The sequence below is a fragment of the Leptosomus discolor genome, chromosome 1 (genome assembly GCF_034619465.1).
Source record: "Leptosomus discolor isolate bLepDis1 chromosome 1, bLepDis1.hap2, whole genome shotgun sequence".
In the NCBI taxonomy this organism is placed as follows: domain Eukaryota; kingdom Metazoa; phylum Chordata; class Aves; order Leptosomiformes; family Leptosomidae; genus Leptosomus; species Leptosomus discolor.
In genome coordinates, this window is record NC_141391.1 from 44,962,393 (window position 1) to 44,990,350 (window position 27,958).

Consider the following 27,958-nt stretch of genomic DNA (forward strand, 5'->3'; position numbering starts at 1 on the left):
CTAGGAGCTTTTCTGGGAGCCTAGGGAAGTGGGATGGAACAATAGCTGATGAGACAGGATGGAGTGATAGCTGATGACTTGGCTCCTTCAAGTAGTGTCCTCCCAAGGTGTGCCAAGGGGCAGTGATGGCAGTGGGTACTGGTGGCCTCATTGTCTTACCATTGACAGCTTCAAGGCCAAAAAAAACCACTGGAACAGTCCAATGTGTTTTAGCATGGCCACCCCAAGCTTGCCTCTGACCCTGGTTCCCCTCACTGGGCCTGGCCACATCTCCCTGGCTGGGGTGGTGAGAGAGGCCCAGGCTGCCAGGCCCTGCCCTGATGGACCTTGGGGGGCCCTGCCATCCTCTGAGAGCCCTTGGCCTGTGCAGTACCCCGGCACAGCTTCAGCATTGCTGAGAGCAGTTAACAAACCATCCCACCAGATTAAAAAAAGTCTGTTAAAGGGACTGGACCTAAGGGTGGAGCAGGGCAGTTTGACCACCTATTAATTAATTTGACAACAATAATGTTAAGAAGGTAGTAAGACTACTGGCAAACTGAAGAACTGCAGAAAGACATGCAAGATTAGTAAATAAAAATGGCAGATATAATTCAGCATAGTAAATAAAAAATTAGAGATAATGGAGATAAACAACACCAATTTTGCATATGAAACAACAGCCTCTGAGCTTATTATCACTGAGAGATTCTGTGGTTAGACTAGATAATGCGATGGAAACAGCTCAGTGCTCAGTTCAAATTTAAAAAAAAAAAGCAAGTCAAGTGTTAGGAATTACTAGGAAACGAATAAAGAACAAGAAAGTAAACAGGCCAGTACTTAATTACATGGCTAATGCTATGTGCAGTTTTGGTTCCCTTCTCAGAAAATATAAGGCCCAGAAAAGTTTCAAAGGACAATAAATACAGAAGTTATTCCATGCCTTTGGTCAGCCAAGGAATATTTTAACTAATGCATGAGTTTACAAGAGGAAATTTAAAGGTGACATATACCTGCAGAACCATGACTGGCACAAGCACAGTAGGTGAAAGTTTACTATACAGGGCACATTTAATTAAGCTAGTAAAAATCAGGTTCAAAATAAACAAGTGGCAATTCTCTATGCAACAGGCATCAACTGATAAAGGCTGCTGTTATTCAGGAAGCATATATAGTCCAAGGGAAACTGGACAAGTACTGGAAAAAGAAGCATTAGAGATTACTAAATAGACAAACCATATGATGTTCAGGAAAGCCTGGAACAGAAGACACTTAGAAGCTAGGAGAACACAGAAGGAAAAGAACCAAATGTGCTTCCATTGTTCTAATCCTTCCTCAGGCAGCTGCTTTTGACTACAAAAGAGGCTATTGTGTTAGAAAAACCTCTGGTCAGGACCTGTATAGTTATTCCCATGTTTATCTTTCCAAGAGTTCCAGGAGCAAGTAAGGAGCCCAAAGGAAAAAGCACACGCTGTTTGCTTGGCTTCTCAGTGAAATGTAGTAGAAGGTGGTGTGTGTTACAAATGCAGCCAAGGCTTCTCAGCCATCAATGCTAAGCCTCAGTGCTCACACTCACATAGTGGGGATGCTAATAACATGACAGACTTATTTTACAGCACAGAAACACTTCCAGTACAAATCACAGAATGGTTTGGGTCGGAAGTGACCTCAAAGGTCATCTAGTTCAAACCCCCCTGCCATGGCAGGGACACCTCCAACTAGACCAGGTTGCTCAAAGCCCCATCCAACCTGACCTTGAACACTTCCAATGAGAAGCTTTCTACTAGAGGGATTTTAATTTTCTTATCAGGAATAAAAAAAATACTTCTTGTATTTGTTCTGGATGGTAACCCAAATCAAAAGCAATCAGGAGTTCTGTTACACCAACTTCTACGAACATTTGTTCCACACGGTATTTTGAAAGAAACTTTGCCAAGCACACTGAGGAAAAGTACATAGACTTTCTAGGCAACCACCGATCTGCCAGTTTTAAGAAACAACACAGCCTCCCTGCTTTCAGAACGAATATGTTAAATATTCAACCTTAAGGTTTGCATTTAATTTTGTAACTATGAACTAGTAAGTATAAGCAATATTAGTATTTAGTTCTGTGTAATAATGAAAATTATGCATTTTTAGTTTTATATACCTGTCAAATTGGGGGTATGAACGTCAAACACATGCCCTGCTTCTGTACTTCTGCATGACCAGTGGCCTATGAGCAAATGTATAAGCACATAAAACCAGTTAGCCTATTGATGGTACAATGGTCGGTGCAACTTTCTGGACAAATGAAGAATTATATGTAAAACTGTTTTCATATTGCATTTGCAAGTTGGTTTCACGCATTTCAAGGACACAGAACCAAAATGGAAATCAAGCTAAAGTTAGAAAAAGCCCTGGAAATACATAAATGCAAAGTAATCAGAGTGGCATTTAAGGGAAGTAATCAGAATTCCTGTATTGCCCAAAGATCTGGCAATGGAGGAAAAGAAAAAGCACCAGCAGAAACATGCACTCTAATAAGATTTCTTAATTACTTTGGGCAATCTGCTATCCTTTACGGAAAACTTTCCAAGTTTAAGTTTTACAAGTGAGAACTCAGACTGAGACATGACTCCTGAAAACAGCAAGAATGCTCCCCAGCCTTTTCTGATTTTTGACATCTAGCACTGAGTCTAGATAAAATTAAGTAAAAGACCTAATTGGTAATTTGCATTGATCTGACCTGGTGTTTTCATGATGCTTTACTGACTTTTCAGATTTCCTCAGAAATTTCAGTCAGTATCTTTTCATTCTTAATGTTTTCAAAAAACATTACACCCAGTATTCCAAAGTTAGAAATCTGAAGTTACACCACCAATTTACAAAGGATTTTAACTGTTCATGAGTGAGCAAGACGGTATCACTTAGAAGGCCCTCAGCTTGGTTACCCAGATTTTTCCCAGCATTCTCCTGGAATGCTTTTTTGGCCAGGACAACTGGAAATAATGGTAAGTGATTCAGTGTAATATAAATAGTTTTCTATTTTCTCTGCCAGCAACGTGAAATATTTAGCCTCCTCAATTACTTTTTGTAGAGCTATGACCTAGAGCACAAACGATGTAAACTCAAAGTAGAAAGAACTTTTTTTCCTCTGCACAAATATAATGTTTGGCTTAACTAAGATTCCAGGTTCATTTCCAAATGTGCTCCACCGTATTAACCTTGGAGATTACTTTAGGTCCCATTAACACAACACCTTGAAACCATGCTAAGAAAAAATAAAAAAAGCTTAAACAGCAGCAGATGAAGAACACCCAAGAAACTGTTTTCTTACGAAGCAGAATTCCTGGGTGCAAGGAGATTTATTGGAAAGTAACATAACAGCTTATATAAACACTATCTTGTTTTGGCATCAGTGAAGATTCTCGGTGCTGAATGAGGAACCATTCCTTTAACAAAGACTCACTGATTCCCATCAGCCAAATCTGATGCTTCCCATACATGCTTTGACTAGGCAGTAACAATAGAGACTTAATATTTTTAGGTCTAGTAGTAAGAACAAATGTAACAAATGTAGCATCTGAACTCCATAAAATATTCCATGTCATCTAGAAGTTTACATGCATTTCTGCATGGCTAACTGAAGTTCTATTGTTATCCAAGTTGAAAAACATTTTTTCCAGCAACTTGAATCAAAAGGACAACTCACTATCTACATTATCAGAAGCGGTTTATTTCTTACTTCCAGATTGAGACTTAAGTCACTACCCTTACTCTAATTAAAGTCAGGATGCGCTTATTCCAATCTGGTCCATAAAGCAAAACTAAAATTGTACATGTAGGCTTTCAAAGCAAGAGATAAAAAGCAGGCTATATTAGCACTTCTAAAGGATGCATTAACAAGCTACTCTCATTATAACAATATTCGTTTCTACACACCAGTAAGTTCAGCAAGTGTGCAGTATCTGACATAATTTAAAAAATACCAGATGCCAAAGAGCAGCAATTGCACTATATTCACAAATAGTTCACAAAAATTCACAAAAATACCAATTAATGAGATTATCGGCAAACTTATTAAAAAACTTTTCAAAGCTATTCTATATATCATACTTTTCAAGAAGATTACAGAAATATCCTGAAACCTTCATACACACTCATTTCACTTTTTTTTGCTGAATACTGGCAATCTTCAAAGCCTCTGTTAACTTTAACTTGGCATTCTTCTCACACAGAAATCTCCTCCTGTGTCAGCCTGTCATATTTTCAGCGGCCTAGAAACAGAAAAAACATTTATTGCAAGTCACCAAAAGTAGACACCACGTAGATAAAATTTAATCTTTTCTTGTAACTATTTTAATTTACCTAGAGAATTTATAAGTCTAAAAAGTAGGCTACTTATGACAATTTTAAGATGTGTAGTGCTGTTGTCTAATGATTTTTTTTGAAGATAATGCTGTCAACTGCCATTAGCCTTTATAAACATAGCCATTACTGTTTGTGTTAAACTATATATCCTGTATTTAAGCAGCTTGTATCCTGTACATTTTACACTAATGATTTCAAGAAGTGCTCAAATGCATATTTTTTTCCTTTGGAGTTTACTTCGTTACACGATTTACAGTAATTATTACTCCCACTTATTCAGATAAATTACTGACACAAAACTTAGAAGAATGACACTAGTCATAACTGCATAAATGGCACTGCACATTATTTAAGGTCATTGGTAAGTATTCTTATTACTGAATAAACTCATGCCAGCCAACAAGGTACAGTTGTTGGAGACTGATATTGGTAGATTTTAAGCCAGTTATGGGACAAACAGACAAAGTACAGCAACAGGAATGATAATCCAGTAACAGCAAAGGAGGAAGTAAACCAGCCCTCAATTACTTATATATGCATAGTTAAACATATATACATGCATGCATTTAAGCATGTACACAAATACAAAATGTGCATGAGCATAAAAAATGTTAAGTTAAAAACGAAGTAAAAAAAATTAAAACCAGTGAAAAATAGACCTGACTAGCGTCCATCTAGTCAAAAATCTGTAAATTGAATTTTCTAAGAATCAGAACGCAGCATTCCGGAACAGAGATAGGCAGGCTAGATATAGGTTTCCCCTGCACCTCCCCAGAAAAACAAATACAATACAATAGTGGAAAAGGAATCATGATGTTTAGGTAGACAGTAAAGAACAAAAATCCTTTAAAAGGCAAGTGAAGAGGTTTGGGGGTTTTTTTGTTGGTTTTTTTTTGTTTGGTTGGGTTTATTTGTTTGTTTGGTTGGTTTTTTTTAAACCATAGGTAACCTCTCTACTAGCTAAACAGGTAAATGCCCAATTATGAAAAGCCCTATATATACACACACCATGAGATCACCTCTTGCTTGTCTTCAGAGGGATTCAAAGCACAGGTTAACATGGTAAAAGCAATATATAAAGATTACATTAGAAAGCTACATGCACCTTTTTACAAATAACTGCCGCATGCTATTAGGCCTGAGGTTGTAGAAATACAGTGATAGGTGTTCAAGGAGAAATTAGCAATCCGTTTGTGATATGATGCACATAAGGGGGCAAATGGTGGCTACAAATGCCCACGGTAAAAATCCATGCGTTTTGGCTGGGTTTTTTCCTTCAAAAGAGTTAATCCAATTATTTCTGAAAAGATTTTGTTCGTACCATATTTTGCTTCATCTGCCATTCAGTTATATTCATTGCCTTTTCTATGGAACAATTCATTTCCTCAATTTAAAAGCAAGTCATATCTTAAAGTACAATTTACAAATTGAAGTATAGCAAGTTGAACATGAAGTCTGACTCAAATTTATAAGCTTTTTAAGTAAAAATATTACCTTTAGTGCTTCCGTAGCCTTACGTAGTTCTTTAATAACAGACGATAATGCTTCTGGATTTATCCCCTGTTCACAAAGCCGCACACAAATAGACAACGTCTCCATATCCAAGCCAGTGTTTAATATTCTTGAAATCTCAAACAGAACTGCAACAGAAGAAAATGAAAGCACTTTAGTCCCTACAGACTATGACATTTCAGTGATTGAAAATGTTATTCATCACCATTTAATATCTACAGTAGAGTTTGTGAACACAGCAGCTGTGCAAAGGTCTTGCACTTTGAACCTCAACAACAGCATTAGTGCTCAGCTTTCCAACATAAGCTAGAAGCCTCAGGTTCTAAAGTTCATGGTTTTCTGGTTCAGCAAACAATACCGGATAATGGGGTTTGAAAAATAAAAAAATAAATGAAGAATTCAATAATTAACATGCTTGCCAATTACATAAAAGGTAGGCTGTAAGAATAACCATGATTTTGAACTCCACATACTGATGAAGTCCTACTAAAATGGACTGGAAACACATTCTTAAAAGCTTTTACAGAGAATATCAGGAGTTTTGTAGCCACCTCCTTCCGTAACTAAAATTACCTTTAGGTCTAACATTAACACTGGTTTAAGGATAAGCACTACTACTTGATTTTTACATGATCTGAATCAAGAGCAGCACCACATGTCAGTGAAACCTTTTGGAGGAGATTCCAGTCAGTTTTGTGTAGAAACAAGGATCTCTCTCTCTTCCAAACACTTCCCTGGAAGGCAAATGACTACCATCCACTTGACAGCTATGAAAATATTCTGCTTTGGTACACCAAAGACATACTGCAGCACACCCTCAGAGTCACATTTACCCAGGCCAAGACATTAAAGACCTGATGCACCCAGTCAATTCCACTGAAGTCACAAGGAAATGTCAGATGCTACGAAAAAAAACCCTCTAGGTGTGATAACACTCTTGAAGCCCACACAAGGAAGCTGGATTAAGAATATGCCCAAGTTTAAGATACGAAAGCAGTTTGACAGACCAAAGCCCCAGCCAGAAGTCACAAGGGGAGCTTCTTTCTCCACAGCAAGGCTTTCTGTTCCCACTGGCTTGAAAGCAAACCATTCCAAACCGATTACACGTGCACACCCACACAAAAGCATCTTCACAAACGGATGCATTTGCAACAAAATGCCATTGAATATTAAGAGCTACACAGATGACTAAGACTGACGGGTTCCCAGAAATAAACATTCTTATCTTCTTTAACCATTTAAAGTTTATCATAAAAATTTACTAAGCATGTGATGTATTTGAAGGCTGAGCAGTAAATCCAACTAAAGGTACATTCTAGTTTCCTATGTCAGCAAGAGCTGTGCTTGCTAGTTTCTAACAGAAAACACCTTTAGGTGTTGAAGCAGCATCGTTGGCAGACAAACACAGCAGTTTCTCCACAAAAAAAAATTGAGCTCTTAACAATTCTGCAGAGAACAGCTGCTAAATATTTGTATCTGACAGCCTAGATTAAGCATTTTGTTTCGCTAAACTACTTTAAAACATCAACCTCCACTTTTTTAATATCAACCCATTTACTTCCATTAGGTGCCTGTTTCTTATGCATTAAGTGAAGATACAACACGATTTCATGTTCTATTTTAAAAAGTCTAAAAAAATTATCCTACAAATATTTTTCTGCTCATTATGATGTTCCCTCATCAAGAAAAACCTAATTACATGAGCATAGCTATCAGTGTGTTACACTTTCAGTTACTTCACCAAAGCACTTTAAATAAATATTCATATAATGGAAATTTCAAAAGAGTAATGTTATTTTGAACATTAGAAGAACCCTCAAAACTGTGGCAGTATTGAGTGCAGTAAAAGTTCAAACAAGAAGGTATTTCTGAGACTCAGTTTAAGTAAATCTTTGAAGACCAAGTGTATATTTAAGTTAAAGGAAATTTGTTTTCTTCTAAAAACACTGGACCTCAGGAACAGATTAAATTATGAATGTCTATCCTAAATAAAATATACAGATTGTTACACAGGAAGTCTGGGCTGCTACATCTGAGCAGTTCTCAAAAGCCTTACTTTATCTTTAATTCTGGACATTGTCCCTTGCATCTAAAACATTCCTGCAGAAGCAGAGAAGGTAGCTGTCAAGTACAGTTACAAGAACTTAGTATCACTGCCCTTCCCAAACATCTAATTTCACAGAATAGTCTTATCCTCTTGAAGCATCACAGCAGCCACAATAATCTCACTAGTCCTGCCTTGCCTCCAGCAGCAGTTCAGAGCAGGTAGCTCAACCGCTGAGACACTAATTTTTCCACCAGTTCAACTCATGAAGGTCTTCACTAAGGAATCCTTATATAACAGTAGCCATAACTATAATACAAGGGAAGGGAATATCATGAGAAAATAGCAAATGCAAAGCAATATCCCCCTGAACACTCTTTAGTCCCTCATTAGGGGCAAATCTTCATATTTAACAACCCTCAAAGGATTTCTTGGCAACTTTCCACTCTGCCTGAAATCCATATATGCTTTTGGCAGTCACCCCATGGAATTCCAGAGTTTCATGCTACACATTGCTAAGAAACACCTCCTGAACGTGCCAGCTTTGAGTCCTCATAGTCAGGCTGGCAGAGGAAGTGAACACCTGATCTTCACTCACTCTGCTCACATTTCTCATGGCTTACAAATCTCCAAAATATTTCCCACTACTCCCAGTGCCACTTTTCCCATTCCACAACAGCATCTAGTTTTTCGTATCAGAAAATATTCTAGTTCTGTAACACTGACCACCCTTCTCAATTTTTTTTTTTTTTTTTGGTAATTTACTTTGGTTTTCTGACAAGAGCAGTCCACAGGAACAAGATACTGGGATTCAGGTGCTGCCACTCACAGCACTACAGGGCTGGTCCTTCCCCTCCCTTCCACGCAGTTCCTTCCCCCCAGTTTAAATCCAAGATGCACGGAGCCAGGTACCATTAACTTGCGTTAACCATTTCAAACAATGAAAAAGAAGAGCAAATGCATATACTTAGAAATATTAAAAAACAACGTTACTCTAAATTAAAATACTTAACAGCTAATTAAAAGGAATTAAGAAAAGTCACACGAGCTTCACAGACACTAGCGCTACAAGACGTTTGAAGTGTTTCGGACATCACGCGTAACATGAAGCAAAAATAAACTGCTACGCCCCAAATCCTCAAGCGACTGCGAACCGTCACCCCCCTCACGGGAGGGGCGCTGGTGCGAACCACGAGCCGCCTCACGACCCCGCAGCCCGCGGAGAGGGGGTGAGGGCAGGACCGGCTCGGAGAGGCCAGCGGCCGACCCGGGGCTGCCCCCGCCCCCGCCACCCACCGTCCATCGTCTCTCGCACCGCGTTGAGGCTGGCGGCGTTGCTCGCCATGGCGACCCCGCGCCGCCCCTCACCTCCTACCCGGAAGCGGAACGAGCACTCTCCCCACCTACCGCGCCGCTCACCAACGTCGTTCAAATACGGCCGCCCCTACTCGCCCCACACGGAACTCGCTCGCCTAACAGCACGAAAGCAAAGGGCGGGATTTCTTTCGAATTTGTGTAGCGGCTCCCCTGGCGATTGGCCTATTCGAGAGCGGGGGAGCACTGCCATTGGCCTGACAGCGGAGACCGCGCGTCGTGATTGGTCAGATAGCGGGATGGGGCGGGGCTAGTTAAAGAGCCGCCCGGCGCGGCGGAGGCGGGAGCTGTGATCTGGGGCGAGCATGAGCAGGCGCCGCGGCGTCCCCGTAACGGCGGCAGGTACCTGCTGCATGGGCCTCGGCGTCGTACCGGTCTCTGGGGTCTGAGGAGGGCGACCCGGGGCGGGGTGCGGTGACACCGGCCTGGGGGGAAGCGGGCTGCCCTCAGGGCGGGTGCGCGGGGGCATCGCCCCGGAGCTCCCATCCCCTTTGCCGCGGTAGGTGAAGGAGCCGCCGGGGCACAGCCTGATGGGGGGAAGGTGGGGGCAGCAGACCCGCCGGCCTTTCTCCCCCTTTCCATTGTGGGAGGGAGCGGTATCGCTTCCCGGAGCCCTTGGGGGGCTGGCACTGGTCTCGGCCCGTTAAGGACGGGGGGGGGGCGCGTGTGGGCAGTTTTAGAGCCCGAGCGAAGCGGGACCTTTCTGAGGGCGTTATTGTCCCCGCGGCTCTCCCGGCCGCCTCCTCCGGGGCTGGCACGGCAGCTTCCCGCCGCCCGGGGTTAGTTGCCTGCAGCCAGAAGGTTATGGGGTTGTCCTGCGCGGGCGACGGCAGCCCTGCCGGCAGCACCCCTTCCCCCCCCGGCCGGTGTGGCTGTGTCTCTCCGTGCCCCTCGGTGCTTGCTGCTTAGTGACGCAGGGCTGGGGGGCACCCGGGGAGATCGTCCCTGTGCCACCTGTATTCCGGTGATGCCTCTATTTCTGAAGCCCTTGAGTGCCAGCGTTTGGTATGTGAGCTCCTCTGCGGGAATGCATGTGGTTTCATCGCCGTTTTGTTTCTTCTGGTAGCTTGTTGTTGGTTGGTTGGTTGCTGGGGTGTTTTGTTTTTTGTTTTTTGTGGGGTTTTTTAATCGCCTTTTCAGTGCCCTTTTTTGCCTCGTTTTCTTAGGTTCTACTTATTTTTAGTTGTCGTTTGTATCAGCCTTATTTATCAGGTCTTCACATGTGAATAGGTCCAAGCCAAAACTAACTTCGGTTTTGTTAGTTTTTTAAATGTTTCTGACTCCTTAAAAATGATAGATCCTCTCTTCCCAAAACCTTCAGAATGACCTTAAAAAAGTTATAAATGTAATTTTTTTTTTCCTTAATTTTTCCTCTCCCTGTCTTTTCCAGGTATAGCTTAGTGTTATGGGTGAGACAAAAGAAGCTAAAATGCAGATAGCACCAGAAACTCCAGGACGAGTCACAGTGCTGAATCCTTTTGAAAGTCCCAATGATTATTATACTCTTCAGGAGCAGATTGTCTCCAGTCCTTCGGTCTTTAAATCAACAAAATCCTCATCTGTAAGATCTAGTCTTCAGTAGTGTAACTATACAGATGTAGTGTTAATAGTCTGAAATGCATTAAAGTACGCTAAATAGAATGCACTTTTTAATGTGTATGTTAAGCCAAAGAATTTTGATGGCATTTGGTGTTTTTTCTGGTTACAGGAGTATGCTGCTTTTAAAACTAACATTGTCACTTAGTCTTCATACTTTCCTGATTTTTTTTTTTCTTTAGCTATTAGGTATATGGTTAGATTAGCATATACCTGCTAAGTGCCAAAACCAGTTGAAAGTAGATAAAGGATGTCTGTTGGATGTGGTGTTCTTGTCCCACTTAAAGTAGAAAAAACCTAGTTCCTACTTGCATGCTAAGCAGACTGGATGCAAGTAAAACTTAATTGCAATTCTATTATGAACTGTTTACATACAGAATCAAGTTAATGGTTTTGTGTACGTATAACATTTTTTAATTGCAAATTGCATTTTGGTTTGCAGTTGAAATTATTATAAGCAGCGATAATGCTTTGCTAATGAAACTAAAGAGACTCATTTGGTAGATCAGTTTTCAAGCAGATATTTGAACAGTGTTTTGTAATTAATTGTTAAATAAAGGGGTGAAGCTGCTTTACACCTGAACTGGGTTTTGTTGTGAATTATGCATGGTATTATGAGGGAGACTTCGCAGGATGCATATGGGGTTGCGACTCCTAAGTCTTCTTGGAAGTGTGAAATGAAAGGAAGGCTGTCGTATTATTTGGATAACTTGGGTTTTCATGAAACTGCAATTTTGATTATGGCAATCTAGAAGCAACTGAATTTTATCTCAGGTTCTATATATCTGTTGGATCTTTCCTCAGAAATTGTGAAGAAATTGACACCTGAGTTTGTAAATATTAGCTATAGCATCCACTTTATATTATCTTGTAAATTGTTGTAATACCACTACCAGGATAAAGAAGCCTGATTGACTTAGTCATTTAAAGTAGATCGCTTAGATAGAAACTCTTCTGTTTGAAAGTTATGATTGCATTGTTCCGTTGATATTTTTCCTGTGGTTTTATTTTTATCTTTTTAGACTAGCAAGCATTAAGATGTCTATTTCTTTTTTTAGACACCAGGAAAATTTAGATGGTCTATTGATCAGCTTGCTCTAATAAATCCTGTGGAAATTGACTCAGAAGATGTTCGACGCCAAGCAATGTATTTGAGTCATGCTAGGTAACTTCCCATCTGTTTTTTTGCAGTTAACTTAGCTTGAATACTCCAACAGTGTTCCTTTTGCTTTCTTGACCTTTCAACATGGCATTAAGGACATTTTCTTCAAATCTTTTAACATAGATTTTTATGTCCCTGATGTGGATATAATATTTAGGTGAGGCTGCCTCTGTGTCACTGTCTTTCAATGTTAAGAACTGCTGATCCACTCTGACTGCAGTTTGGAAAACAGCCAGATAAAAGCAGTCAATGGAAGCAAGAAAATATCTTGCCTGGGATTGTTACCAAGCTACCTCTCCTGCTTCTTGTCACAACACATTTATCAGTGTTCCATACTGAGACCTATGAAGTGCAGGCTTCTTTGTTTTTTGGGACTCCTGCAGAAGGGTAAGGCTGAGAAAGCTGGCTGGGAAGCCAGTACCCTTTTTGAAAGTTATAGATTTGACTTAATGTGAAGGAGGGAAGACCAGTAAGCTTGTTGTCTTTGAGGAGAAAGAGATTGCTAGTTACTTGAAATAATTTGGGGATCTTGGATCTCAACTTTTTCCTTTTTCTGAAAATAACTTCCATGAGGAAAACAAATGACCATGTGAAAACAGGCTTGGTATTCACAGCTCGTCTTGAGGGGTAGTCTTACACTCTAATAGTACAGAACATGCCAAGTGAAGGTAGTCAAGGGAAGGCCCCAATGGTGAATCCTATAGATACTCCCATACATTTCTCAGGTATGAACTTGCACAAAGAATTGCACGTCATGGCATAGTGCACCACAGTAACAGACTAATAACACAATCGTCCATCGTGTTTATGCCTATAGGACGTTCAAGTCCTGTTAGTGAAAACAGAGGGCTGCTTAGGGCAAGAGTCCTCTGAATATTCATAGAATCATAGAATGGTTTGGGTTGTAAGGGACCTTTAAAGGTCATCTAGTCCAGCCCCCCTGCAGTGAGCAGGGACATCTTCAGCCAGGTCAGGTTGCTCAGAGCCTGATCCAACCTGACCTTGAATGGTGGGCATCTGCCACCTCTCTGGGCAATGTGTTGCAGTGTTTTACCACCCTTATCACAAAAAATATTGTGAATTAGACCTATTGTTCTTAGTGTGTGACTGAACCTACTATTCTTTTTGAACAGGAAGGGGTATAAGAAGGAATACGAATTTCTTGCTACAGTAGAGATGTAGAAAGAATATAACTGTCCTCAGCTGTCTCTGAATCACCGTGTCTTAATGTCAACATAATTTTTCTTAACATCTGTGTGTTTCCTGGCCTTCCTTTAGCAGCCAGTAGGTTTCAGACTTTATTGCATTTTATATGCTATAAAGCCTTAAGCCTTACAGACTTTAGGGAGTTGATTACATTGTTTCTGGAAGCCTATTAGGGCACATACAAACTATCTTTAATGCGAATTGCTTGAGTGACATCTCCAGTGATGATTAGTGGCATGGCCTATAGATATAAACATGCGTTGTCTCAGTGGGTGCTTACAGGCTGTCCCACTGTTTCATACTGTGATTTTTTTTTTTTTTTTTTTAAAAAATCTGATATGACTAGAAAGAGGCTAGTTTGTCTATGTGTAGATTTGCTGTGTCCATGCTTGAAAGTTTCAGTGTTAGTACAGACTGAGGTGGTTATTTCTCGTGGCTGCAAACTGTACGTGATTAAGTGCATATATATATATGTGTGTGTACATATGAATGTATATATATGTGTGTGTAAGATTTTCTATGGCAACTGGTTTTAATTTACATTTCATAAATACTGCTTTATGGAAACTAAAGTGTGGTAAATGCAGCTTTTGACATTAAAAGTTCCCTATAAAAAATTGAGTTTTTGAAGCCTGTGTACAATGTTACACAAAACATATACTTTAATAATATAACTCTATATTTTAATAATGCTTGTTAACAGGTCATTTTCTCAATTAGTTGCAGAGAACCACAAGCATAAGAAATATGGTGTATAAATATTTCAAACTCTTTATTCTCTGTTATGTGGTGAAAACAGTTTGGGTAACAGCACAGTGTAAAAGCTGATGAGCACTTTGCGAAGTCTAAGTGTGTATCATGCGTAGACTTGATTTTTGTGCAGTCTTACTGTTTCCATAAACTGGGCATCATCTGTGTGCTGTGTGTTTATTGCACTGCTTATAAAATGATTTGGAGAATTTTTTTCTGGCAGACTGTATTAATGAAAAATAGTCTGCCAGTAACTGAGCAGGCATAGTGCTGCAGTCTTGTCCAGAAACTTTCCTATTCCTTTTTTATTTCTACTGGTAGAAATTGGAGGTTTCTAAATTGGATGCTATGCTAATATATGTTAAATATTAAAACAATCTGTACTGCATCTTGCATATTGTGTGTCAGAGTTGCAAGTGCTATGTTGCTTGAAGTTGCATATGAGACTGGCTTGGTTTTATTCTTATTAAATACACATGGCATTTTCTCTTTGTTATTTTACTGGAGTTAAGCACTAAAGAAATAACATGCTATTCTGCACTAACCAGCACTTTTAGTGGGAGCTAAAAAGTGAGAGCTACTGTTTCTCCTTTGGAATCTGGCCTGTAAAGATCCTTATTACTTGTGCATAAATATACAATGATTGCATGCTTATTTCTTTTTGGTTACAATAACTGAATTTTGTGCTAGTGTCTTCATAGAACTGTCACTTTAGCATCACCTAGGCAGGCATAGTTGAAGATGGCGTGTCCAAGTATTGCAGATCTATTCAAAGTCTGAGTAGCATCAAGGAAAGAGGGCTGTGAGGAAAAGTTTATGTATGTATGTTACATCTACATGTGTTTGTGTAGCTAGTTATGTCTGTTATCTGACTGATTTCTAAAATTATTCAAGGGTAATTCAGGTATACTGACTGTGTATAGAAGTATTATGTGATTCTGTGTATAGAAGTATTATGTGATTCAGTTAAGATGAATATTCATTGTAAATTTCTTTTATAAATTACATAGTAGTAAGTGAAAGTGAGACTTGAAGGTGACCGTTCAAGGAAGTATAAATGTAGATTCTCAGATATCATTCGAAGATGGCTAGGTTAAAATTAATTTTTGTAAAAACTAGGTTAAAAGCTGGAAAAGGGAATGTGTTAATTGATTCAAACTGAAATACAATGTTGAATGCTGAACTGAAGAAAATACGGAAGACTAGCTATTCGATGACGGGGGGGAACTGTGTGCTGCGAAAGTGGTCTTTGTCAGGAATTTGAGTACACAAACATTCCACAAGTATCTTCTGTTGCCCTTTTGTTCCTTATAGCTCAGTTTTTTATTCTGCTTGATTTTTTTATTGAGATTCTTTGTAAGCCTAATCTCATGGCAACTTTAACAGTAAAATCTATTCATATGACAAGTTCAACATAACTAAATGGATTATTTTGGAAGATCAGTTATGATTGAGTTTTTGTCCGGATAAAAATACTTGCTGATACAAGGAGTAAATAGAAGATTTGCAAATATGTATTTATGAATGGTACAGATCTTTTTCAAATGAACTGAAGTAACCGAGAAGTACATTTATATTTCTAAATTTATAGTATGAGATTATTGCACATAACAGTAAAAACAGCATAAGATTTAGGGTTTAGTACAATTTCGTTTATAATGTTTCTGTTTAAGCATCTCTAAAAGATTACGTGGACTTTATTTTATTTTTTTCAATTATGTGATGGTTTTGATTATTGAGTTGTTTTTCTTTTGTTACTTAGAATTGATAAGGAGACAGAAGACAGAAGGCAAAAAGCCATTGAGGAGGTAATAAAACTTTCTATGCTATCAAGAATTAATTTGTTTTAGCTGCGTACCTACAAAAAAGATCCATGTCTATCATAGAATTTCAAAACCCAGAAGCCTGTTATATATTACTGGTCAGTCAGAAAGTAATTTTGTGTCCTTTTTCCTTGCAGTTGTAGTTGGAATACACATGGTCTTTCTCTTCCCATCTTCTTTCACAAACCTGTAGGTCAAAAGAACAGATTTTTTTTTTTCTTTCATGTTGCTTGGCTAGAGGGAATGTAGCTGTAAGGTAACACTTAATAGTTAATTTAAGGTTAAAAATAATGATTGAGTATTTGTGGGTTTACAGTAACTGTTAGTGTTAGGTAGCTTAGTTTCTTTTATTGCATTTTTAAAAAAAGCAGAACCTTGGTGATTTATTTTTTTTTTCTGTTTTTCTTCCAAAGTCTGTTTAGTTGGAGGCAAGACTCTTCTGGTAGCTTGTAATTCTCTCTGTCCATTTTCATTTTATTTTTCACTCTCCATTTATCTAGCAGAGAAGGAAAAGTAAAGTGTTTCAAATCTTCACTATAGAAATCTTCAATGTTATTTCAATTTCAATTTAAAAAAGGAGAATAAAATAAGGCTCTGATAGGCAAGTCTTCCTTAGTGTTATTGACCATTTTATATTGTAGCATGCGGTTATCAGTTTCTGTCTCTAAACAAAAAAATGTTTTATGATTCCATAATGGTGCAGTGAAGTTGACCTGGAGCTAAGATACTCTGTTGTTCTAAATCTGCATTAAAAAGGATGTTTCTTCTTTGTGAGGCATAAGCTAATGGATTATGCAGCTGAACAGCTTGAAACCATGTCTCTGGTAAAAATTATGCCTTTAATAGTTGAGAGTTTCAATCTGAGTTTTTTTCCATTGCTTTGAGTTTTGCTTTTATTGTGAGAACAGGATTTGTGATGTGTTTCTTGAAGCTATCATAGCGTTCATCTCCTCAGCATCAGCATGTTCTAGAGTGCAGCTGTGACAGCAGATAGTGTTTCTGGTTCAAAGACAAGGACTGAAGTGCCAGTACTCACAAACGTTTCACTGCTAACCAGTTTAGCCAAATACACTAAAATACTGCCAAAAAGCCTTAGTTGCCCACTTCTTTTACTGTTACTATAGTGTCTCTTTTGCACTTCTGCAAAATAGCTCAATTGTCAAAATACAACAATTTAACAAACTGAAAATTTGAGAAGGACTATGTTAAACTACTGTGCAGTAAGTATCATAGGGACAATTCAAGTTTTTAAATGAGTAATTAGTGTTAAATGAAACTTGTACAATTTTCATGCTGCAGACTTGAAAGATCCGAGGTGGTGTGTGTCACAAAGAACAAATCAAATTATTTTTTTTTTAACCTCTCTGGGCCTGAAATAATGAAATATATTTTGGGTATACATGATAACTCTTTCTTCCCCAAAACCTATAGTTAAAATTCTTAAAATATAGATCTGTGATTAGCAAAAGATATGACTTAATTTTTTTCTTGTTCAGGGTACTAGTCTAAATTTAAGTTGAGAATCTCCAATTTTTAAAAGCGCTACAATGGCTTGTTTCTATTTTACTCTAGTTTTTCACAAAAACACTCATAGTACCTTCTCCTTGGACTGAACATGAAGGCAAGCAAGTTTCTCAGCTTAATTCAACTAAATGTAAGTTGCTTTTGTGTGTCCACCCAAAATTATGTAGCTTTTGGGGAAATGACCAAGCGTAATTTTTTTCAACCTCAATTTAAATTTTAAGAACCAATGATAAAAGATTGCACAACTGGTAGATTTTTAGCTGTTCTCTCCAAGTGCTTTCTGTGTTTAAAAATGATTAATTAATCCAGAATTTTACATAATGTTTCTATTTTGTTATTTTTGATTCTTTCATAGCCTGACTTCAACTAGTTTAATTTGCACACACCACTTTGCTCTGTCAATACTGGTAATAGCCAAAGTCTCCTACTTCACTCTTTTCTTCTGATATCTGCATGTCTGACTTATTATGACTGCTACCCTGCCAGTGTTGGTATATGGAAAACTGATTATCTACCTTTTTTTCCTACCCTTACTTGCCTAAGTTCCTGTTGTCCTCTTAGTGTCCTGCTAGCTCACTGTCACTGTACGTAGGTTTGTGGGGTTTCTAAGTTTATTTTGTTTACGCCATTATCAGATTTTGTTATTAATGTTGTTGTTATTAAAGTTTATTTATAACCAACAGAATGCATAGTAAATGGATTACAAGCCAGACAAATGTCAGCTATAAAGTATTGTTTACATTCAGTGTTGTTTGGTAGGAAATTCTTGAATAAGTGTTTGGAGATTTTTGCGAGATTTGGAAGAGGTTAAATTTTTTTATCAAGGAGATGCAGCTTGTGGATAGTGTATTTTAATTGTCAATTCTAAGTTTGTCACTTCTTAGGCAGAGAATATAAGCCACAGTCTTAGACCTGGGAAAGTGAATGGTGAGAGGAAATGGTCTAATGTGTTCCTAAGCTGTATAAAAAGGGCAGAGTGGTAAATTCTTCATATTTGTCTTCAAGTCCAGACTGCATGATTCTCTGGGAGTGTGATTTATGTGAAGACAGCCTGTTTGGCTAAGCATAAATCAATTTTGTTTTAAATCTCTGTAATGTAGATGAGGCTGCAGGAGACACAGATTTGGGCAAAGTTGATGCTACTTCACTAAGCTTTTTTTGAATAGAAAGGTGCTGAAATTCTCTTCAGCAGCTATAATAGTAAACTTTCTTCAGTATTCCCTTCTAATCTCTTCCACACTTTGCAAAAATTTTGTTTAGTTGTATTTAATATTCTAACTTACTGCTTCTAGGTTTCAAAACTATATGTAATGCATGCTTAAATTTAAGTTCTTATCTGTTTTGCAGCCATAGATCTAAATAACATTTCTCCAATTGGAAGACAGCTAACTTTGCAGCCTGGGAAAAGCAATGGTGGGTAAAAGGCAATGCCTGAAATTACAGGCTTTCGTTGAAGCAAAATAACCTTTTTTTAATGGCTATTTAATTTCAAAAGGTTTTTTTTTTGTTAATACTCCTGTAGAAATATTTTTCTTGAGTCGTATGGTACTATTAATTTTAACATACATTTCTCATAGTAATTTAATTCTATTATATGCTTTCATATTTTTTCTGAAGTAAAAATTGAAATCCTCTGTGAAGTGCATTTTTTCCAACTCAATGTACGCACTTTTCCTGAATTACAAAGTGAATATAAGCCCAGGTTTATGGGTAAATTACTGTTTCAAGAAACCTTTAAAGTGTTGGATCATTTTGGGTTAGAGAATCTTGATTATTTTCTCTGCCATATAAGTAGCAGAAATCTTAAGACATCTTTTAAGCTGTTTCATTTTAGATAAATAGGTAGTGTTTTTCCCTAGGGTATTCTGATGATCTTTCTCCCATTTTCTTTTGAATCCTTCCTTTCTTCAGAGACCTCTCTCCTCAGTGAAGAATGCCTCTCTAGAGGCTTTTCTGTTACAGCCCTTGTTTTTTTATCTCTAGGCCTGAGCGTGCTGCATATAGTGTTGTCAAATCAGAATCCTGGCTTTAATTAACACTTTTCCTTATTGCAACTGTAACTTAAATAGCTCAATTGCAAGGCAATTTGAAAGTGAATTTTTGTTTCTACAGTTTTAGTAAAAGGTCACTGCAAGCTAATTTTGTTGGTTTTATTCGTTGCAGCTGCTTGTCAGACAGTACTGTCTTTGCCAGTGGATTTTAATTTAGAGAAAATACTAGGTATGTCATGTAACATCTAAATTTAATTATGCGTGTCTAAATAGAAAACTTGGTTTTGTATTGTCTGCTGGTTTTTTTTTGGTTTATGAAATACTGAAAACCTAATGTGTGAATGAAAGTTTTAAGTATGTTCTAAATAGACAGTTACGGTATGTTGCATGGGACACCTGACTTAAGTGATGATATTTGAGTGTGAACACAAAGATAAAAGAGGAAGGATATGGAGGTCAGTTGGAAATTGATTAACAATTCTGAGTGCATAAAAGGTAGTAGGCAGAAGACACCCTGTGCCTCCCCCAAACAGAGCAGTTATTTAACTTGGCAGAGCTGTTTGGCTTGCAGATTTCTGGCCATAAGGCTCGTAGCCCAACCTTGCCTTGAGCAAAGCTATGCTATAATTCTGTGCCTTTAATTTAACTGAAGCCGTGGTGGTGACTAGAAGTTGTGTGGTGGCAAAAAAGCTGTGACCGCTGAGTGGGGAGATAAGAGTCCAGTCTGATTATAACTGCTGTATCAAGCAATTGCTGCCAGCTTCTCAGGCAAGGGGGCTGGAAAGGCCTGTTCTTACAGCTCATATGTGGGAATAGTGCGTATGGCCAGCTCAGAGGTTTTTTTTTTTCGGCTGCATGCTTCTATCCCAGTATTGAAGTTCGCAACCTTGATTGTGGGCCATCAAAATTAAAACAAAAACCAGAACCTTATGTATTGCTTTTGTGTTTCATCTTAACAAATGCTTCTATTGATGCATAGTTTGTGAATTCATGAAAAATTTGTTCTACAAGGAATATCCAGTTAGAATAAAGCAAGAGCAAAAAACTGAAGTAATCGGATAAGTCTCCACATATTTTGATGGTCTCTGTTAACATCTGTATGCTTTTCTACTGTAACTAACTGCTTTGACTTTGAGTTTAATCTGGTTTGCCTTTGGATGTATCACGATGACCATCAAAGCATATGGGAGACCTGAAAAAGGGTCTAGTTTTGCTTGGGTAGGAGAATAACCCCTTTTCAGAACTCAGATGTGAAGAATAATACAATTTTGGGAAAAGGCCAGTAAGTAGATGCTAGCCACTATTTACCTTTTTTTAAAATGCAGACTTTACTATTAAGGCATGATAGGCAGAAGTGGAACCTTAGTAGACAAAGTTGACTTCTTGTAATGGTAACAAGTGAGCCTTTGGGATAGGTACCTAAATTGGACTAAATGTTTTAATTTAGTTATATATGTCTCTGTAGTGGAAGATTTTTTTTTCTTGCATTCTTACTGGAAATGACTTCTTCCCCACATTTCTAGGTGAATATTTTAGAACTGATGAATTTGCAGATCAGTCTCAGGAAAATCTGAGCTCTTCATCACTCAGAAGAAAGCTGTTTTTAGAAGAAAATGGAAGTGTATCTGAGTGTTTGTCCACTTCTCTGCATAGTCCACTCGGTAGTCAGCCACTTGGAGTGCTGTGTTCAATAGACATATCTCCAGTCCGGTGCAGAAGCCCTCTGGAAACATCTAGCTCAGTAAGTAGCCTGTTTAGGGGGCTGGATGCAATGTAGCTTACCCGGCGCAAGAGTAGTTCTTAGAGCAGGCTGTAGGGATTTTGTGTTCTAACAGACTTCACAAGATGAACCACCATGATTTTAGTAAGCTACAACGGCTTTATGAGAGAAGAGGTGTTAGACCAAAGGGTGGGTTTGGTTGTTGTTAAATTCCAAGTTCAGAAAAAAAAGAAATGTGAACAAAAAAAGTCTTGAAAGACTATATTGCTGACATTTTATATCAAATTAGTATGTATGTGTATAGAAGGAATTATGCTTTAATTTTATGTTATAAAAAAGAAGTAGGAATTGATAGATACACAAGACTTGCTGAAGGCATGTTGAAACCATTTTTTGTAGAACACGTATACAAAAAAAGACCTGTTTAAATCCATGAACTGCTGTCTAAAATACTAGTTGATATGAACAGGTGATATAATTATTTCCCTTATAGCTCATAAAGTCATTTATGGTGGAAGAAATTACTTGTGGATCTTTGAATGCAGTGCTAAATACGCTTTTTTTCTTTTCCATTGAGCAGAGATTTCAGGTGAATAGACACTTATTTGAACACAGAATATAGTGTTGGGTTTTTTAAATTAAGCGAGAATAATCTTATTCCCAGGTGGACATAGCACAGCTAAACTGGTTTAAGTGGTATGGTTTCATCTGTTTGGCAGCTGAATTTCATGAAAAGAAACTACCCCAGCAAGAGGGTGGCTTAAAAAGAGCAAGTCTTCACTTTGGTAACCTAGTAAAGAATTCCTGGAACATAATTATACTGGTAGAAGTGACTTCTTTTTTGTACCATACTCCTAAGCAAGATCACACCCACTGTTCTCTTTTCTTAAGGGGAAGTATTTTGTCATCTTTTGAGTTAAATGATTCAGATAATATGGATTCCATTAAAAGATAAATAGTGGCTGGCGTTCATCTGCATTGGTATGAGCAAGAAATTGAAATTAAATGCTTGACTATGTACACAGATAGCATTAATTCTAGGCTTCTCATAGTTCTTAAATATAGCTGATATTATAATCTTAGCTGGCATTATGTGACATTTTCAGTCCATTGCTCTTTTCCTTATGCAGAGGCATAGAGTCCAAGTGAAGAGCTGCAACTGGAATATTTAAGCTAAACTAATGAGAGAGATTGTCATTGAACAGGATTAACTTTCCTTAGTGCTGCCATATTAAGGTTTTTAATTAGAACACTTCTTACATACACATATTAGTCACAGTTTACATTATGAAAATATACTTTTTTTTTCTTTTTTTTTCTTTTTTTTCTGAAGGGTCAGTTTTCGTCAAGTCCTATTCAGGGAGGAGCGAGGGCTTATAGCCTGGGAAGTATAACCAGTCCCACGTTTCCAGAGGAGTCTCCTGCACATAATGGTTCTCCTACTTTTTCACCAATTGCTTTTCACATAAGAAAGACACCACTGTCAGGTATGTTTTATTTGTATATGTATTATTCTTTATTGATTTATATATTTTTATTATAAAAACTGCTGGATTCTTACTGGAACTTTTTGCTGTTTGGAGACAAGTTACTCTGCTTGGCAGACTAGCGGTCTCCTCCTGTATGACACATTTACTGTTTACCAGTAAAATATCTTAATGATGCGAAACGGTGAAGTGTATTTGCTTGCAAAAAAAATCAACTAGGGAAAATATTTTAGATGAAGGAATTGAGACCTAATAGGAATGAAAAAAAATTAAAGGATTAATCCAGTGTGAGGACGGGGTTTAAAGCCATGTACCTGAACTAAGTCAGTTCACGATTCTGATTTGGCTCAAGCTGAAGCTATTGAATTGGACAAAGAATGTTTAGCTTGAGTTTTTAAATCATGTCGTCATGAAGATTATTTGAAATGAAACTGACTAGTGAAGAAATCACAAACATTTTGTGTCCCTGTTGTTCTACAAAATGTCAGTATTTCATGTTTTGTCCATTACCTTGTAGGACTTCACACCAGGTTTATACATGATTTTGCTCTGATGAGCCTTGTGGTATTTCAGCACCATTATATGCGGAGATTGCATAGGTGCTGTCTCACTTACTTGATTTTCTTGAAAACTTTATTGCTGCCCCAAATTTTTAAAACATCTGTGGAATTTGTGTATTGATACTTCTTTGGAAAGAAGCCGCAGAACCCACCTTCACACATTTTCCTCTGAACACTGCGTAGTATTGACATTTGAAAATGCAAGGCCTCCAATACAGCAAACCATGTTATAGGAAACAAATCTAGTGGTGGAAACGGGATAAAAATTTGCCTTGACCGTGATAGTTTAAAAGGGCTGGTGGCTTGGTGTTGGTTGGTTGGTTGGTTGATTGGTTGGTTGGTTGGTTGTTTTTTTTTAAGCAGACCTTGGAGCTGGGAGACAGTGGTCAGTGAAATACTATGTAGTTTTCTCTAATTATTCAAAGGATTGTGGGGCTTTGAGGATGATGCCTTTAACTCCACCTGACACCCAATACAATTTTGTTGGTTTTTACAGACCAAAGAAAACTTACATTTCGTTCTCCAGATATTCCTTCTTCCTCAAATAGAATGACACCCCCAAGTACAAGAAGTCCTTATATAGATGGTTGTTCTCCAATTAAAAATTGTTCTCCTATGAGGCTTGGAGCATGTAGAGGAACTGCCCAGTATCAGACTTCTGTCATTAGAATACCGATTACGGTTGAGAATCACAGTGAGGATGAGGAAGACAAGGAAAATGCTGCTCCAGCAGAAGCTCTGTTCCAAGAAATGGATAATGGAATAAACTTGTGTCAGCAAGACAGTGATACTTTTGCACATGGTGCACATCTTGTGGTAGCAACTGTGTCTATTGCACCTGATCGCTCAGAAGCTTGTCATCAAAGGCTGTCAGCATTTCAGGATATAGAAGGCTCAAAGGAAAATAATACTGTAGATATGGCTGATGCAGCTGAAGTGTCAGAGGAAAACACTTGGATAAAAGAAACAATTGGCAATAGCAACGCACCGATGACCAGCTTTGTGACAGGAATTACTTTCAGTATTGAAAACTCTCGCATGTGCATGTCACCTCTTGCAGAAAGCAGTGCAATTCCTTGTGACAACAGTAGTATTCAGGTAAAAACTAAAATCTTTTTCTGCTTCCCTGTAAAACTGAGCTCAACATACTAACTTTTAATATGTAGACCATTCTGGAAGTAATTGTCTGTTTTCTCTTATTGGATGTGGCATGCAGGAGGTATTGTGACTTTTATTCCTTTTTCTTCTCTCAGTGGAGTTAGCATAGCAATTATAAATTATTTTTGTGTTATTATGTACAGTAATACATTTAACTTCATCCAAACGAATTCTAACAGACCCATTTATAATTTACTTTTGTTATTAACTGATGGTAGTTGGCTTGTTTGATTAAGTACTGTTAATCAACTGCAAGTTATATCAGGTATGAGAATCTGAGGGGTTTATTTGTGTTCAGTTGCAGTACATTTTTAAAGCCCTGCTTCTTGATTCCAGGTCGACAGTGGTTATAATACACAGACTTGTGGAAGCAGCATTATGGATACTGCGGGGACTGAAAACAGTTGCAGAGAAAATGATGTGAATACTAATGTGTTTCAGAATAAATCTCAGCTGTTTAGAACAAAGGTAGGAGTTAAATTGTGATACAAAAATGACAGCCTTCTCATCTAAAGCATCCGTTCCCTATTTTATTCAGTTTCAGGGAGCCTGAGGGGAGAGACTGTCAGGTGGTAATAAAGAGCGTGTTGTAGAATTATTTCAAGTATTATGTTGAAAACAAGGAATAAATGTGGGACAAATACCATAAGCTGGCAATAAAATTAATGTGTTCTATGACAAATGTAGACATAGTTTCAGAGGAGACTGACGTATATGGCCGACCAGACCCATCCCACAGGGAAGTCTGCTGCCTTCCTGGGACCTGGGTTAGAGATGTTACTGGGAAACTCCCTGGTCCGGTACGGCCCTCTGATTACTACCCGATAGTGGTTATGCAGGTTGGTAGTGATGAGGTTGCGGAGAGAAGTCCAAAGGCGATCAAAGGGGACTTGAGGGCACTGGGGCGATTGCCTTTTATCAAGGCAGAGGGATCTGGACAGGCTGGATCAATGGGCCGAGGCCAATTGTATGAGGTTCAATAAGGCCAAGTGCCGGGTCCTGCACTTGGGTCACAACAACCCCATGCAGCGCTACAGGCTTGGGGATGAGTGGCTGGAAAGCTGCCCGTCAGAAAAGGACCTGGGGGTGCTGGTCGACAGCTGGCTGAACATGAGCCAGCAGTGTGCCCAGGTGGCCAAGAAGGCCAACAGCCTCCTGGCCTGTATCAGAAATATCGTGGCCAGCAGGAGTAGGGAGATGATTGTGCCCCTGTACTCGGCACTGTTGAGGCCGCACCTCGAACACTGTGTGCAGTTTTGGGCCCCTCACTACAGAAAAGACATTGAGGTGCTGGAGTGTGTCCAGAGAAGGGCGACAAAGCTGGTGAAGGGTCTAGAGCACAAGTCTTATGAGGAGAGGCTGAGGAAACTGGGGTTGTTTAGCCTGGAGAAGAGGAGGCTGAGGGGAGACCTTACTGCTTTCTACAATTACATGAGAGGAGGTTGTAATGAGGTGGGGGTTGGTCTCTTCTCCCAAGTAACAAGTGATAGGATAAGAGTAAATAGCCTCAAGTTGCACCAGGGGAGGTTTAGAGTGGACATTAGGAAAAATTTTTCACCGAAACTGTTGTCAAGCATTGGAACAGGCTGCCCAGGGAAGTGGTGGAGTCACCATCCCTGGAGGTGTTCAAAAAATGTGTAGATGTAGCGCTTCTAGACATGGTTTAGTGGGCATGGTGGTGTTGGGTTGATGGTTGGACTTGATGATCTTAGAAGTCTTTTCCAACCTAATGATTCTATATCCATGAAGGGTAGTTGTGAGGCTGATCATGGCTTCTGATGAATTGTAGTCTTTCTCTTGTTTGGGTTTTGTGTTTTTTTTTTTTTCTGTTGTTCTTGCTGCCTTTTTTATTGCTAGGTTTTTAAATGTGCTTGTGGAGAAGCACATTTTTGGGGAAAAATTGTCCGCTGCTCCTTTTCATAAACTAGCCTTAAGTTTCCTAGACCATACCTGGCATGCTGACTTGGTGGGGAACTTGGATAGAGTCTTTTGATTACAAGCCCTTTGAACTATCTTAAAAACAAAACAAGTTACAAAAGACAATAAATATCAAGCAAGACTCCCAAGCTTTTAATCTTGTGACTGATGGGAACGAGTTCTACTTCTTCCAGAGAATGGGAAGCAAGGCGAGTTTCTTTGGAGGAGAGCGCCAAGGTCATCTCCTCTCACTTAGTAATTATGGTCTTATGTAGTAGCCTGTGGTCTTACTAATGTAGTAGCTTATGGTCTACTACTTAGTGTCATTTACAGTCCTTGAAGGGGAGACAGTACTGAGCAGTAGTACCAGATTATAAAAAACTCAAGCCCATTCAGCCCTGACTTCACTTCGGTATCTGACATGCTAGTAGCCACTTCTCTGCCAAGGTAAAGAGCAGATTGATGTGTCCACTGACATCAGATTTTGAACTCTGCTCATTCTATGATGTAAGATTAGGATAATTGTGCCCTTACAGGAAGAAAAGATGGATATTTTATTATAAGCTTCTAAAAATACCCATCTACTCAGGTCTTGCCCTGCTCACCTCGTTGGACATGGGTTATACATGTGAATGTACTCCTCAGAGTCCAGTTGTCTGATATCAAACCTGTCCATGTCACTAACGTCATGCAGCTGTCTTCTGGCACTGCTGGGCTTTCAATTGCTAGATCCTGACTAAGCCCAACTTTGCGTTTTGGATTAGGATTTAAGCATGGAATCGTTAAGTGCTTCATTCAACTCTCACAACAGAGAATGAAAAGAAAAAAGCACGGACATTGCTGGCTGAAAGAATCTGGTCTGGCTCATTCAGAGCATGTGAGCTCTGAAGGGAGGTTCTGGCCGACAGCAAGTCACAAAGATTGTGCACAGAAAACATGGATCTTTGATTTCGTTTTCCTTTCAGAAGGGGAGAGATGGGAGGTTAAGGTACTAATTGTAACTTGAAATTTTCAGATAGTAAGTTTGGATCTTGTTTCTTTTGGGGAATTTTTGTGGAAATGGTTCTAAAATAAACTTTTCCTTGTTAACCTAGGAGTGCTCCGTTTTAACCCATAAGGACAATCAGTTGCTGAGAGCAAAATCTCCAGAGAAGCAATCCTGTTTCCAAAAAGCAAAACCACATAGTACAGTATTTGGTCAAAATGCAACTTCCAACACTTCTGCTTGGAAACATAAAAATGAAAATCAAATTCAGGGATTTCACAAAAATGGTATGTAGTTTTCTGATGGAGAACTTCAGTTATGTTGACTAATAAATTTCTATATGTATGACCTCAATAACTTGGATTATACATACTATTTTTGATTTTCAATGTAAATGTAATAAATCGTCTGGTATATTTTAAGGGAGTTTTTGAATAATGTGGGGTTTTTCAGATCTTATTAACAAATTTATTGCTATCATTAGGCAATCCTTTTGAAAATTAAGGCAACTAGACTTGGTACAAAGAAACCATTGTGTTTTTCCAGAATTGTGTTCCTTCTGGGATTACAGTAGATTCCATGAGGAACTTCCTTTTGAAAGTTTGGGCATAACTTCAGCTTCAATAGGACTATTTCAGATAGACTGAGCAAACCCAGGGTAACTTGCATAGGAGCCAATGTAACTGCAATAACACCTACTTTTTAAGACACGACTCTTAAAGGCATGAGGGAAATTTTTCTCTGGGGGAGAGAAGAAGGAAAGGAGCATTAGTTTTGGTTCGGATTGCTTTTCCCCTGATCAGTTTTATTGTGTGGC

At 38.6% G+C, this 27,958-nt stretch overlaps 2 protein-coding genes across 2 annotated transcripts; one reads left to right on the plus strand and one right to left on the minus strand.

Moving 5' to 3' along the window:
* Positions 1 to 3,268: 3,268 nt before the first annotated feature.
* On the minus strand, positions 3,269 to 9,233 carry MZT1 (mitotic spindle organizing protein 1). Its single transcript, XM_086481991.1, has 3 exons — positions 9,185 to 9,233; positions 5,827 to 5,972; positions 3,269 to 4,238 (listed from the first exon to the last, which is right to left on the minus strand). The coding sequence occupies exons 1-3, from the start codon at positions 9,231 to 9,233 to the stop codon at positions 4,215 to 4,217; spliced, it is 219 nt and encodes a 72-aa protein (XP_086338117.1). The 3' UTR covers positions 3,269 to 4,214.
* A 1,434-nt stretch (positions 9,234 to 10,667) lies between these two features.
* BORA (BORA aurora kinase A activator) lies at positions 10,668 to 27,436 on the plus strand. The gene is made up of 11 exons (XM_086481992.1): positions 10,668 to 10,823; positions 11,917 to 12,023; positions 15,739 to 15,784; positions 17,372 to 17,453; positions 18,671 to 18,736; positions 19,487 to 19,543; positions 20,838 to 21,055; positions 22,368 to 22,521; positions 23,578 to 24,179; positions 24,576 to 24,707; positions 27,251 to 27,436. Exons 1-11 carry the CDS (start codon positions 10,668 to 10,670, stop codon positions 27,434 to 27,436), a joined length of 1,806 nt encoding a protein of 601 aa, XP_086338118.1.
* Positions 27,437 to 27,958: the final 522 nt, after the last annotated feature.